The sequence below is a fragment of the Acytostelium subglobosum genome (assembly GCF_000787575.1).
Source record: "Acytostelium subglobosum LB1 DNA, scaffold: scaffold2, whole genome shotgun sequence".
NCBI lineage: Eukaryota > Evosea > Eumycetozoa > Acytosteliales > Acytosteliaceae > Acytostelium > Acytostelium subglobosum.
This window is the reverse complement of record NW_012236530.1, coordinates 1,229,842-1,245,105: the sequence shown is the minus strand read 5'-3', so window position 1 is coordinate 1,245,105 and position 15,264 is coordinate 1,229,842. Positions and strand designations below refer to the sequence as shown.

The 15,264-nt window shown below is 43.5% G+C and overlaps 6 protein-coding genes across 6 annotated transcripts; 4 read left to right on the top strand and 2 right to left on the bottom strand.

Moving 5' to 3' along the window:
- Position 1: 1 nt before the first annotated feature.
- Positions 2-2,222, bottom strand: SAMD00019534_012680 (hypothetical protein; the record flags this gene model as incomplete). Its single annotated transcript, XM_012903235.1, has 6 exons — positions 2-840; positions 897-968; positions 1,047-1,215; positions 1,284-1,434; positions 1,529-1,590; positions 1,662-2,222. The coding sequence occupies 6 exons, from the start codon at positions 2,220-2,222 to the stop codon at positions 2-4; spliced, it is 1,854 nt and encodes a 617-aa protein (XP_012758689.1).
- A 407-nt stretch (positions 2,223-2,629) lies between these two features.
- Positions 2,630-3,220, bottom strand: SAMD00019534_012670 (hypothetical protein; the record flags this gene model as incomplete). Its single annotated transcript, XM_012903234.1, has 2 exons — positions 2,630-3,072; positions 3,154-3,220. 2 exons carry the CDS (start codon positions 3,218-3,220, stop codon positions 2,630-2,632), a joined length of 510 nt encoding a protein of 169 aa, XP_012758688.1.
- A 764-nt stretch (positions 3,221-3,984) lies between these two features.
- Positions 3,985-4,636, top strand: SAMD00019534_012660 (hypothetical protein; the record flags this gene model as incomplete). The annotated part of the gene is made up of 3 exons (XM_012903233.1): positions 3,985-4,072; positions 4,209-4,323; positions 4,423-4,636. The coding sequence occupies 3 exons, from the start codon at positions 3,985-3,987 to the stop codon at positions 4,634-4,636; spliced, it is 417 nt and encodes a 138-aa protein (XP_012758687.1).
- A 783-nt stretch (positions 4,637-5,419) lies between these two features.
- SAMD00019534_012650 (hypothetical protein) lies at positions 5,420-7,305 on the top strand (the record flags this gene model as incomplete). Its single annotated transcript, XM_012903232.1, has 3 exons — positions 5,420-5,488; positions 5,558-7,117; positions 7,210-7,305. 3 exons carry the CDS (start codon positions 5,420-5,422, stop codon positions 7,303-7,305), a joined length of 1,725 nt encoding a protein of 574 aa, XP_012758686.1.
- Positions 7,306-9,578: 2,273 nt separating this feature from the next.
- Positions 9,579-9,788, top strand: SAMD00019534_012640 (hypothetical protein; the record flags this gene model as incomplete). The annotated part of the gene is made up of 1 exon (XM_012903231.1): positions 9,579-9,788. A coding segment is annotated over one exon (210 nt), but the record flags the coding sequence as incomplete, so codon positions are not given.
- A 340-nt stretch (positions 9,789-10,128) lies between these two features.
- On the top strand, positions 10,129-15,017 carry SAMD00019534_012630 (hypothetical protein; the record flags this gene model as incomplete). The annotated part of the gene is made up of 8 exons (XM_012903230.1): positions 10,129-10,383; positions 10,505-11,132; positions 11,198-11,407; positions 11,496-11,762; positions 11,851-11,973; positions 12,051-12,176; positions 12,265-12,621; positions 12,691-15,017. 8 exons carry the CDS (start codon positions 10,129-10,131, stop codon positions 15,015-15,017), a joined length of 4,293 nt encoding a protein of 1,430 aa, XP_012758684.1.
- Between the last annotated feature and the right edge of the window lie 247 nt (positions 15,018-15,264).

The following is a 15,264-nucleotide window of genomic DNA, read 5'->3' as shown; positions in this document are numbered from 1 at the left end:
TCTATTGTACAATGGCCGCTGGATTCCTCTGCCATCGGATGAGTTTCAATTGCTCCTCTAGGGCCTTGAGATCGACAGTGACAGCCTCAATCTGGAATTGGATGCCCCTCCAGAACTCGTCATCTGGACTATACTTTGATTGTTGATGCTGGAGATTCTCGATCATCTTCTTATTCTCTTGCTCGATAACCATCAATCGCATCTCCTCCTGAGCCAATGGATCCATTGCACCCATTTGTACGCCACCTGCGTCCTTGATATCCTGTTGTTGATGTTGCTGTTGATGCTGTTGTTGTTGTTGTTGATGTTGTTGTTGTTGCTGATGTTGTTGTTGTTGTACCTCGCCAGCCTTTTGTTGATCAATGTTATCCTGTCTTATCTTGGTAATGAGATCATTCTGTTGTTGTTGAAGTTGTGCAAAGAGATCGCCATCGGCATGCTGCAGCGGTGTGTCTTTGTCCCTGGGTCTGTAGAATGAGATCTCATTCCTTAACAGGTCGAGGAGGATGTCTTTGTTGAGAGCCCAGTTCTCAAAGCACATCTGAATCCTCCTGAGACAAATGGGCTCGTCATTCTCTGCGTGCAGATCCTTAAAGTATGGATGGGCCAAGGCCTGCTCGACATTGATACGCTTGTTTGGATTGAACATCAGCATCTTCTCCAGCAGATCCCAGGCCAGTGGGTTGGCATCGGGATACAACTCTTTGAATGTCTTTGGTGTCTTGCCCTTGGCCACCAATGAACGAATAAAGTCTCTGGCATTTGGATTCTCAACCTGGTCTATATCCTCTTGGCAGGGTATTCCAAGAAGGTAAACGATTGTCTTGATTTGGTGGACATCTATGTGGGTGATCGGTTAGGCCATGAATGGAATGATTCCAATCAATTATACATACGGTCTTTGCCCTTGAATATTGGTGTCCTTCCAATGAGCTCTGCCAATATACATCCTACTGACCAAATATCAACTGGAAGTGATTGATTGAATGAGCGAATGAGTGAGTGTTTGTCCACCGATGATCATCATCACTACATCTGATACTTACTAGCCTTGGAATAACGGTTCCATGCAAGGATGACCTCTGGAGCACGGTACCATCTAGTGGCCACATACTCTGACATGGTACCAACCTCTGATGGTGTCTCCTCACGTGATAGACCAAAGTCGCATACCTTTATCATGCAGTCCTCATTAACCAACAGGTTGCTTGGTTTCTAAGTAATGGTGATTGATGGTCGTGTTAGTATGATGGTCTCTGCCACGTGACATGATATCCACTTACCAAGTCTCTGTGTAGTACATCGCCAGAATGGATAAACTTGAGTGCCCTTAGTGTCTGATACACAAAGAATTGAATATGATCATCGGACAACTTTTGAGGCGAGGCGATGATCTGATGGAGATCAGTGTCCATCAAGTTCGAGACGATGTAACTAATGATTGATCAAGTGAGTCAGTCAGTCAGTCATTCAGTCAGATCAGTTGGCCACACAAAGGTGTCCACATGTGGACAATCCAAACACTTACACATCCTCGCTCTCATGCTTTGGTGTCGTCTTTAACATGTACAAGTCGAGAACCTGAATGATCTGTTTGGTGTACGCGCAACATGTTGATTAGTACCATTGAATGATTGATTGAATGAATGAAGTGCACATACATTCTCATGCTTAAGATGTCTGAGTAGGTATAGCTCTCTTAGGAGTCTCTTGCTCTCCTTGAGATTGTCAGAGGCGCACATGATACGCTTGATGGCCACCTTCCTGTTGGCATGGGTGTCCTCGGCAGCGCACACAATACCGAATGCACCATAACCAATGCATCTGATCAGTTTGTATCGGATTGGCACCTTGAATGATGCATTACCGGCGATCAAATAAGTGTTGTAATCTGCCTCTGGTACGGCATTTGGATGTGGCTGTAGATGTGGTACACCAAGGTTTGCGCCTTGCAATGATGCATAAGCGGTTGGTTCATTCTGTTGTTGATGTTGTTGCTGTTGATGTTGTTGCTGATGTTGTTGATATTGTTGTTGTTGCTGTTGTTGTTGTTGCTGATGTTGCTGTTGTTGTTGTTGAAGATGTTGTTGTTGTTGTTGTTGTTGATGCTGTTGTTGAAGTTGTTGTTGTTGAAGTTGTTGTTGATGTTGTTGATGTTGTTCATTCTGTTGTTGCTGTTGTTGTTGTTGATGATGAAGAAGTTGTTGTTGTTGTTGGTCCATGTTTTGATTCAGTTTGGAGGTTGTTGTGTTGTTGCGATGAATGAATGAGATATTGGAAGTTGTATGTTTGATTATTTGTTTGTTTAAGTATATATATATGTTGTGTATGTGTAGGTGTGTGTGTGTGTGAGTGTCTGTGTATGTATCTAGATATATAAATGCAGATGATGAAGATGTGTTTAAAAGGTCATCATGATCGGTCTCCTAAACCAAGCACAACCCTTTGATCAAAGGGAGGTCACATGWGAACTCACCCATCACACATCATCAAAACACTTCAAAAAAATAATAATATAAACTTTTGTCACAATGTTTTTTTTATCTTTGGGTCGACCATCCCAATCAAAATGTTCTATTTTGAACAAACTCAATATATTTATGAAGCAAACTGCTCCTGATCCAATAACTCATTCACTCTCTCGGATTACTTTGGCTCTTGATAAATGATGGTACTCTTTCCATTTGTTATGACCTGCACCATTACCATCAAGTTGGAGAACTCGGAATAGGGGAGTTCCAGATGGAACAGTGTTGTGATCATAGCCTCTGATACTCTTGGATGATGATAAGTATAGTAATATCATCTCGGACACAAAGTAGGACTTGAAGTGAAAGTCAACATGAGGCGGAAGGTTGAACTCTGAGTAGATGGTGGCCGAGTATCCACTCAAATGTCTAGGCTTTGATAGACTCTTGATAGTTGCCTGTTGATACTTATGCAATACATTCAATATGAATGCTGCTGAATATTGTGTCAATCCGGAATCAACTATCACTCTTATCCTTGTGGTCTCCTTATGTCTTTCTTGTTCAGGTTCCTCATTTTCTACTTTGTCCAGGAATTTGTTCACTTTTGGTGTTGTTTAAGTTATATATTAGTGTCAATCAATCAATCAAACAATGATAATCATTCATATTAATTAATACTTACATATATATACACCGCCAAATGCAAAGGCCACATTGGCAACGAATTTAAGAATAGATAATGATGACATAGGTTAATGTTGTTGAACTAGGTTGAGTAGAGATAATGAAGAATAGGTAGGTTGTTAAGTGCCATATTTATAGGAGCACTGGTTGTTGTTGTTAATATCGAGAGTGAACCATTTGGAAAGCAAGTTTGAATGGTTGATTGATTGACTGGCTGACTGATTGATTGACTGAAGTCAATCAACTCATCTACCACACACAAAAATTGCACAAAAAGAGTGATTGACAGTCAATCTCTCAACTTGAATAAATATGTTTGGTCAATCAATAAATTGACGTCCCATTATTACATTGATGGTGATGATGTTGATGTTGATATATTGTTCATGGTGATGATGGTGATGATTTTGATATGTTAATGATGATGACCCTTGATCTCAACTAATCAATCTATCAACATTCAATCATTCTTCCAATCATTCTTTCATTCTTTCATTGTACTCATATGTAGAGTTTGCATGTATTGTTTGTTTATATTAGGATGAAGGTGAAGTTGGTATCGCCAATATGTCTTCTTTGCAAGTGTTGCCTATGAGGATAATGAAGGAATGGAGGTCCATCCCATCTTCGCCGCCAACCCATCAGGAGAAAGGTGGCTTGATCTCTCACAAACAACTTATTTTTCGAATTATTTGCAAATAAGAGGATATTATTTTTGCTTTGGAGGTGGACTCTGACTGACATATTCATCCTTTGACCTCCTTCATTCATTTATAATTAGTACTCTTACCTTATATACATATATATACTAAAGACACAAGTTTAGACAATGGCAACCTGCGACCTTGATGATGAAGCCTTCGCCACTTACAAGAAGTTCAAGATGGCCAAGAACCCAAAGCCATCTGCTTTGATCTGTATGATTCGTTTCATTCATTTGTTGATTGATTGATTGATCAATGAGCAGGCGACATAATAGCTCATTGATGATCATCCCGCAAGTGACAAGCGACTAATCATTCATTCATCATTCATTCAACATTCATTCAACAGTGAGAGTTGACAAGCCAACTCAAAAGATCGTTGTTGACCAGCACCTCGAGGATATCTCTTTGGAGCAGTTGCAGGATGAGTTGTCCACCTCATCGCCAAGATACATTATCTATGTGTAAGCAGTGCCCTACTTGGAGAATCATCGAACGAAAAGACGACGCACGGCAGGTGGTCTAATACTCTCCATCAATCAATCATACGCACACATACACAGCTACAAGTACACTCATCAAGATGCTCGTGTCTCATTCCCAATTGTGTTCATCTATTACATGCCCAAGGGTATCTCACCAGCTTTGGCCATGACCTACGCCAACAACAAGGAGAAGCTCTTCACCAAGCTCGAGTTGGGCAAGTCATTCGACGCAGAGACACCAAGCACCCTGACCGAAGAATGGTTGAAGGAGAAGTTGGCCTTCTTCAAATAAGCATACATATATTACTTTTTTCCACCATCTCACCAGCCATCAATCAATGGCATTCAATCTCGCTCTCTCACTCCATCTCTCCATAATGCTTATTTATGTACTTATAGCCAAAGCACGCCAACAACAACAACTATAAACGCAGTGTCAGTAGCAGTAATAAAGATATATATTATATATTATCGATATCAATCAATCAATCAATCCAATCAGATAATGGTCCACATGGACCTGTTGTTGATACACATAACAAGGCCTCCTCCACCCCCACGACATCTTTCATACCACTCAACGCTGTTCTGATCACTTGATCAGTTCACACACCCACACTCACTCAATCAATCAAACACACAACATTACCACCCTCATCTACTCCAAACATGTATAACACCTTAAGGCCATAAATGTATACTGAGTGCCTCATTTATTGAGTACGGCACAGCACACTTCACACTCTATTGCTAGAGTAGGAGGAATGAGGAAGAGCACTGCCTGTGCATCAGGTGCCTTGACATGAATACTGGAAGCAACATCAACATCCAACATGTGCCCTGACTAGCTACACCACACAACTTCAACTACTTCATCCACACAATCAGCCAGCCAGCCAGCCATCCATCCATCCAGCCTTGCTAGTCAATCACAGGTTCATTGTCAGTGTCAATGTCAATGTCAATCAATCAATCAAACATATACTTAACATTTTTATTATACATTACCAACATGTTAGGCAGATATGGAGCAGCATTGCTGCTAATATTATTCATCCTTGGAATACTAAGCATTATGAGCTTTGAATCAAAGAAGCCAAATCCAGCTCCTCCAAAGGTGTCAATCAAATGGAAGAATGTATTCGTAAGTTAAGTTATGTGATTGTTGGATGATATTCATTGAGTGAATGACTGACACCAAACAAACACAAAGGTGAGCAAGTTCCAGAAGAAGATAAAGGCAGCACAGGTACCAGGTGTATACTTGCCAGGTGACATGAGCTTCTTTAATAGGAATTGGGGCTCAACTACTACAACAACTGGATATTCATTAGATGGTGATGCAAATAATGGTATACCATTCGATAATAATAATAATGATAATGATAATAGGAAGAATATATTGATTGAAGATGAGGAAGGTAGGACACCAGATACTCAATCACCTTTGGACAATACAAAGAAATCATACCAGGCCAATATTGAGAAGAATATAGAGCGTGCCAATAAGGTCCGAAAGGCAATGCGGCTGGCATGGGACAGTTACTCGGAGTATGCGTGGGGCTACGATGGACTCATGCCCTGGGAGTTGATTGGAAAGAACAAGATACATGCCGGACAGACCATCATCGAGTCGATCGACACACTCTTTGTGATGGACCTCACCAGCGAGTATAAGATGGCAAGAGATTGGATCGAGCATGAGATGACCCCGAGTATGATGGAAGGACTGCTACTCATCAACAACAACAACAAGTCCAACAAGGCCAGCAAGTCTTACCAGATGGTGTCCAACATACTTGGTTCATTGTTATCCATCTATGATTTGACCAAGGATGACATGTACATGATCAAGATCAAGGAGTTTGCCGAGGTGGTATTGTCAAAGATGTTTGATGTCAACGCGATGCTGGTGCCAGGCAACACGACCAATGGACAATGTATCATGCTGGCCGACATGGCTCAGATATACTTGGAGTTGACCCATCTGTCGAGATTGACAGGTGATCAAACATGGGCCACACGTGTACAGTCGGTAATCAGACAGGTTGCCGCCAACATGGACCAAGATCAGACACAGTTGTTCGCCACTGGCCTCGAACACGGCAAACCAGATGTGACCTGTGGCGACAGGATGTCATTCGGCACACCATTCTACGAACATCTCCTCAAACTTTGGATATATAACTCTACTGGCCTGATCGGGGAGGATGAAGAGCAGCGCGCAACATACCAACAGTTGTACATCAAGTCCCTGACGGGGATGGCCGAGCAAATGATCCAGACGACAGTGATTGGCGAGTCATACTTGTGTTGGATCAATAGTACAACGAGTGTAAAGTCACCATACATGGAGCACAAGTCGTGTATGGCCGCGGGAATGATAGCGTTGGGCGTGGCGGTAAACATCACCGGTGACCCAGTAGCCAATGGACAACACATGGAGTTGGCGCAAGAGTTGGCCAAAACATGTCGCGACGCCTATGTCAACAGCAAGACGGGTCTGGCTCCAGAGTTGATCTACTACACCTATTCAAACGAATCACATCCAACTGAGAACCAATATGATCTACGCGGTGAGACAATCGAGTCACTATTCTACCTGTGGCGCATCACTGGACAGATCATGTATCAAGACTGGGCATGGGCCATCTTCCAATCAATCGAACGTCACTGTCAGACCCCCTCCGGTTACGTCGGTCTAGCCGACATCAGTAGTCCTATCATCACCACAGACTACCAGCCGCCTCACTTCATGGCCAAGACACTTAAGGTATGCAATATCAAACATGATATTCGATGGTGAATGAGTTTGAATGATCACTTATTGACTAACAATGAACTGACCATCAATCATACAAATAGTATCTATATTTAATGTTTGAACACTCTAGATTACTACCTTTGGATACATATGTGTTCAGTTCAGCAGGACATCCAATGACCTATAACTTGCAATAACAACAAACTATATATTATTAAGATAATCTTATGATTGAATGAATGAAAGGAAAGATCCAATGATTGTTCATTCTTCCTTTCTACTCTCATAAAGATGGGAACTACCTTCAACTAGCATTACTCAAGCATTGGACTTGATGTCGATATCATTCTCGATGTTATAGGTCAATGCAATCACCTCATTCCCTTCCCTTCTGTTAGCTTCTGAAAGATTGAAAGGTGCCCTGGGTACGACTCACGCGAATCCTTTCGCAATTTGTTCCTGGTATCTTGTCGCTTGGGCTTTGACGATTTTATAAATAATAATCTACCATCTTGAGAATTGTTGTTGGAAAAGTTACAATGTTTGATCAGTCTCCATCATCTAGGTGATTGTGATGTTGATGATCAACATCAATACACAACCGTCTTCGGTCCACCAATACTCGGGACAAGACCCGAGGTTTGTTTGTATGAGGTTCTTTTCTCATTATTCTTGTTGATGGAGCTGGGAATGCTCAGAAGATAATATCTTCTGAATATCTGACACGTAAGAACTTGGGGGTTTCTTCCATCGCCATCTTCGGAATACACGTCAGGGCGTAGCATTTATACTTAAGTCGGTAGGAGTAGCATTGCCCCCCGGTAATTGGAAATGTACTACTCACTCATCGCACACATTTACTTACTTAAGAGTATTACATCATCATCAGACGGGAACTACTTCCATCAGCTTCGAATATAATAATAACTTTTTTTAATGTTGTATCAAGTAATATCTAGTATTAATAGTACATCGATAATTTTTAGAATTTAGCCGGAAAGATCAAGAATATCAAGTGACTACAATTTGTAAGAATCGTTCATCACTATTCATTCAAACATTCATTCATTTGCAGGAGTATGATCAACCCAATCAATCCATCCGACAACAAGGCTTAGACCAAGGCCAAGGCCAATCACTGCACCCATTACACACTCACATATTTAAAATATATCCATATTTATAATAGATTGATCAGAAGTAGTCTACTGTTACTACTACCCCACAAACAACGACATCATTGGAATCAATCATTGATTGCATTGCCATTACAAGACAGATAGATTGACAAACATACAAACATACACAAGAATAATAGATTATTATTGTAAGTGAGTGTAGGTTAACTATCTTTTTGATTGAATGTTGGTGTGGTGTGGACCACTCATTTTATCATCATTATGATCACAATGATCGAGGTGATTACACCAAGGCCTTGGACATAAATACTTGCACCACCAGACCAACTATATCGATTCTATCTAATATTCCATTCCACTTGTGTGTGACTGGAATGGAATCGCAGGCGGAACCATTTTAATCACCATCACCAACACATCACCAACAACACCATCACTTCACGATACGATGATTAAATGATCCATCATTTACAACATCGTATCTAAACAACCAAACCACATTTTACCACCTCAGCAACTCTTACCACATTTGTCTTTATTTGCATGTAGTAGAAGACAGTTTGCCCAGAAGCCCATTAGTCAATGACGACAGGTACTGACAGGCCGGCACAACATAAATAGACACTAGAGGTGTTGGTGGTCATATTGGTTATAGTCTTTGCATCACTTGTAAGCACACAAGCGGCCGCGAACCACGCCCAGACCTTTCATCCATCAACATCCGTCACTAGTCATTATGATCAAGATCTTCGTGTTTTGATCGAACCAAAAGTCCATAATATCCTTTTGATCTTTCAGAATTGGTTTGTTAGTGTGGGTGCGTGCGTGTGATGACCCCTCTGATTTGACGAGGACTGTGAGGATAGACATCACTCAATCACACACGAGGGTATGTCTTTGCCTTGAGTCAAAGAGACATTTACCAACCATCAATCCTACCAATGTATCTATTCACATCCTTCATGCTCCTTGCGTTTATGTTTGTTAATAATTTTTTTTTAATGTTGTTGTTGGTTGTGGTTGTCAAGCAAGCGACGAGCCGGGTCCAGTCCAAGGCTGCCCTTTGATCTAAGTATCTAACCTGACTGACTGACTGACAGACACTGACTCATTCTTTTGGACCAAACATAGTACCATTGTCCATTCATTCCATTCTTTCATCAATCAATCAATCCATCCACACATGTACCAAATATAACATCCATCTTTCATCTATCAATCAATGATTGACCTTATTTAAATACATATATATATATATATAAATAGAGATAAATTATATATCACTCATACACTCTCTCTCACTGATTGATCAATCGACTCGTTGACGATAAAAAAAACAAAACAAAACAAAACAAATAATAATATCAATCAGTCGAGTCGACGACCAAACAACAATCAAAGTCAACAACATCAACAACAAACAACCCTGTTTGGTCTTTAGTCAGTCAGTCAGTCGGACTCAGGAATCAAGAATTGCCCCACACACCCGCACCCCATTCGCCATCATTCGTCATCCTCGGCAACTTAGACAATCGCATATTTGACAAGACCATTCCAACTTTGCAATTCAGGTTTATGTTAATGTATTGTGATAGTCTTGTTGTATTGTCTTGTACTTGTGAGCGATACAAAGTATCTCTTTCATCATCAGTTCAGTAGTTGTAGTTATAGTCATCATTCATCTTCATTCATTCATTCATTCAAGACAAGACGTACACATTTGCGACAAACAGTGATTGACCAGTCAGTCCTGCCCAATCAAACAGTATTCAATCAATCAATCAGACAGGCCAAAGAAACGAAACAATATCGGTGCCTGATATCGATTAATCAAAACAAACAAAGGAGGCGCGACGCCAATAATAATAATAATATAGGAGAATGCGAGTAAAGATAGATATAGTGGCATCAAGCCATAAGGATGAATCAAGTAGTAGTAGTAGTAGTAAGGATAAGGATTCATCAGATCTGAGTACAAGTGGTGGTGTAAAGCGCAAAGCATTCATTGAGGTACATAAGAACCAATGGGTCTGGATGCTAAAGACATTCATATTCGGAACATTTGGCATTCCACCTGCCAAACAGAAGCTCTATCTCAAGTGTCGTGACAATGACCAGCCAAGGGCAACTGCAAAGGTAATCATTGATTTGGACTGGTCTGGAACAGGACTGGATTGGACTGGACTGGAAAGGTCACATGACATGGACATCAGACACTAACTCACTGGAACCATTCCAAATCAATCAATCATAATAGGAATACTTGACACAGTTACAGAACTATAGACAGATTAATCATTATCCAATAGAGGACTCATCAGAGATTGTGGTGGAGATACAGGAGAAGGAGAATCCAACAGACTTTCTGGTATTGCCACAGTCAACAGCCCAACAACAACAGGCTCAGCAACAACAGCAACAATCACAACAATCACAAACACAACAACAAACACAATTACAACAATCACAATCATCATCAAAGTTATCATCATCAACCGCAGACGCATCGTCAGCGGCATCAGGCAATAACAAGGTCCACGTGTTGACCACATCAAAGAAGTCATCGATTATATGCCCGGCACTGTGCTTTGCGATTGGCAAGGGCCTGTACCGGGGCATCAGCGGCCTAAAGTACGAGATCAAGCTGTACCGAGTCAGCTCCAAGGGCGTCCTGATCAACTCGACGTCCAACTCGCCATTCCAGATCGACATTATCAAGGAGAAGCCCTCGGACAACCGTCGTCTGCCGTTCATCTACGAGCAACGTCGTTCCGATCACTCACTCCTAACACTCTCGCCTCAATCCTTTGGCGAGTATTCAATCAGCATCAAGATAGACGACACACATATTTGTGGAAGTCCATTCAAGTGCACGATCATTGATGGTATGGTGTCCAATCACGTTCATTCAATCAATCAGGCACTAACCTTTGACTACCAACTCCAATAGAACATAACCCAAACTTGAAGGAGTTGGCCTTCTCCAATGAGTGGATCGAGGAGACGGTCGAGCTGATCACACTGATATCACAACGCGATGCTACACTCGACAACCTATTCACATTTGGCATTGAGAACCTGTTGAATCTCATGTTCTATCCAGATGATCCCACCGTACAAATACACATTGCTGGCATATTGTCCAAGCTACTTGAGTTTGGTAAGTCATTATTCATGTCCCCATGTCCAATGTCCAATGTCCCATGTCCCAATCATGCTCACTAACTCAAACTCATTCCAAAATATAGATAAGAACAAAGAGAGGATATTACGAGAGAATGGTATAGAGTTCTTCTTCAAGGTGGTCTCGCAGGAGAACTGGAAGTCATTCCCTGAGTTGAGGAGATTCATTTCTTGCTCCATCAGCGCACTCATCACAAACAGGACATTCCTGTATCGATTCTTCCAAGAGTGCGACATCAACATCATTGCCCTTCTCTGCGATTCTGATCACCTAGATTGCGTACGTTCATGCGCAATTGCCCTTTGTCAACTATCAGAGAATCCACATACAGGTATGATAATGATCTCACATCAATCATTCAATCAATCACATACTCATATACTCATGGAATCATTCCATCACTCATTGAATCAATTTAGAATACTCAATCGATCGATTCCCAAGCGAGGATGTCAAGAAGATATTGACTTCAATGTTGTCCTCCAAGGATTATATAACAAGGAAGTGTGCATTACGTGCCATATCCAATCCATCAACATTCAGTATGTATATTCATTCATGAATGGAATGATTCCATGTCCTTCCATCACACTTACTCACTCATACTCACCCATCACAGGCGACACCAAGAAGGAAACAACATTGACACTTTTGAACTCTTTATTGGACCTGCTGAAGTCTCATCATCTGGACAGTTCGCTCCGTGTATTAGTATTTAAAGCATTCTCCAAGTTTTGTAGATATGGTATGTTCCTCGAGAACACCTCGCCGCCACGTCAACGCCACGCTAACTCCAGCGCCAATGCCAAACAAACAAATAGAATCATGTACAGCCTATGTAATTAATAATGGAACACTACTCGAATTGATCATACCATCGGATCCCAATCATTATGTGGAGATACCAATGTTCTATCAATGGCAATCAAACATATTGGAGTACTTTGCAGACTCATCGTCGAGTGTGATGACGTCGTATAAGGAGTTGTTCTCGGAGGAGTCCGAACTCACTTTCTTCCTATCACTGACCATCTCCAACATGCTGGACACCAAAGCATCCGTACGCATCCATGAACGTTTCAGCCAAGGCAATGGCCTTGCATTGCTGAAACAGTTTGTCCTGTGCCACGACTCATCCACACGTGCCGAAGCCTTCCGCTCATTCATGTTAATGTCCCTCTCTCCCAATGGTATGTGATTGATTGGCAAATGGTGGCAAACAAGGCCATGGACTAACCTAACTCACTCAATCAATCAAGACCAATGCAAGAAGAACCTGATACAGAATGGCATTGTTGGATCGTTGATGTCATCGTTGCAGTTGATTGAGGACGAAGCCTCAGAGGTGCACTACATTATTAACAGCATCAGTAATCTGTGCGACTTTGATCGAACTTGCGCTGAGGCTATTGGTAGCCAGGGCGTCGACCGTCTGTTAAACCTCCTTACATGTCAAGTGGCCCTAAACACAAGTGGAGGCGCAACTGCGCACCTCGCACTGGTACCCACGGCAGCCACCAACCCCAACAACGCACTCTCAGCACAAGCGGCCAAAGGCGAGATCCTGCCACTGTGTAACATCCTGGCGCATATCGCCGGCATCACTGACAAGTACAACACTCGCATCATCAACAGCGCACCCAAGGTCATTCACTATCTACTGCAGCTGGCCAAGGAGAAACGACGCTCGATCCTCAATCCGATCTCACAGCAAGAGATCGTGCTCAACACTACCATCGGCCGTGGTGTGTCGGCCAACGTCTACAAGGGTGTCTACTACGAGCAGACGGTGGCAGTCAAGTGCTACGACCCCGACAACCTGGGCTTTGACGAGCGCGACTTCCACAACGAAGCCACCATGCTCACGTTGCTCGAGCACGAGAACATCATCCGAGCAATTGGCGGCAGCCAGCAGCCCGGCAAGCTGTTCATTGTGTTTGACTACTTCCCGCGCGGCTCTCTGTCCACTGTCATCAACTCCAAGGACCTGCCGCTGTCAACATACAAGATCGTCCACATCGCGCTACAGACCGCAAAGGGAATGGCATACCTGCACTCGCATGGCATCATTCATCGCGACCTCAAGTCGTCCAACTTGCTGATAGACAACAACTGGAACCTCAAGATCTGTGACTTTGGCGTGAGCCGTATCACTGGTCGTCGCATGACCAGGGGAGTGGGTTCATCCTGCTACATGGCTGTCGAAGTGCTTCAAGGCGCCATCGAGTACACACCAAAGGTCGATGTGTACTCGTTCGGTGTGCTACTCTGGGAGTGCTTTAGTCGGGAGATACCCTACCGCGACAAGGACCAGATCACGTGGAGTCGCATGGTACTCGAGGAGAACTATCGTCTGCCCATTCCCGACAACTGTCCGCCAGAGTTCAGCGCACTGATACAGAAATGCTGGGCGACTGACCCCAAGGCTCGTCCGACATTTGATGAGATCCTCGTCACTCTGCAAGAGATGAAGGACAACATGGAGACGAGTGGCATCTACGAGACGTTCGAGGCGTCACAGCCACTGGTGCAACAGAATCAGATAGGCTCGTCACTGATCGCCAACGAGAACAAGGTGCACGACCTGTCACAGTACGCTACAGAAGAGCTCAAGAACCCTCAGATGGAGGAAGTTGACGCGCCAACGATGGGCAACGCAGTCCCCGCGCCAACCACCCCCGATCAGCAACAAGGCTCGCCAACAGACAACAACAAGGGAGAGAAGACTACGCCACCATCAGCCGCACAGCCCCCGCGTGGATGGAGAGCAGTGGCGCCAGACCGCCAGTCAAAGAGGTCCAATCCCCAGCTCGTCCGACCAACCTACACCACGTCACCCATCACACCACTGTCTCCGGTTGGCTCAAACACCAGCAGCAACAGCAGTGGCTCATCATCGACGCCTATCCTCATCACAACATTCTCGGACGGCAGCCATAGCTCCAACGAGCGACAGTCGCCCATTGCCCCAATGGTCAGTGGTGCCAGCACCATCACCAAGACCCCCAACACCTTTTCAAACATGACCACCGAGTCCTCTGGCGTGCTATCCACCAACGACGAGGAGTACAGCGACAACTCATTCCTCAGCCACACTGGCGCCAGCACATTGACCGTGTCGACTGTTAGCTCGCGGGCCAACTCCACGGCCAGCATCAACGATCACTTCCATCCCAACTTCAATCCATCTGCTTTAGAGGGGCTGTTGCCAACACCTCCCAGCCATCCCCACCATCACCACCAACCGCACGAACTCACCAGATCGCCATCAGTCAACTCACTCAACACAACAGCACCTATAACCGCAGCGCCAACAACTAGTCAGGCCAAAGGAAAGGTTGCTGCATCACCCCTTATGGGTACTTCCCGCGCCACAATCAGCAAGTTTGAACAGATGACCAAGAAGGCAGCTGCCGCTACAGTCCCAACCACAGCTACCACAACAACCTCATCACCTGATACTACTGCCAACACTGGTACGGTCAGTGGCACTGGAGTTGGAACTGGAACTGGGACTGGTGGCAACAAGATCAACTTGATCAAGACGAAGCTCATTAACAACAACAACAGCGATCAATCAAAGTGATGACGACCATCCATGGTCATCATCCACCATCCAATAAACATCATGATGGAAAGAGGTTGTGGTTTAGGAACCATTCCTCCAAATTGTACAACGAACCACCCAATGATTGATTGTTTTTTCCGTATCGTGAAAGGTACTGAACTTCAAGAGTTCTCGTCAATGTGAGAAGTGGGGGTTGAAGAGCTGATGAACCCCCACATCGGTTGATGAGTCAAACATTGTCACACGCTATGTCATTATTTGTTTG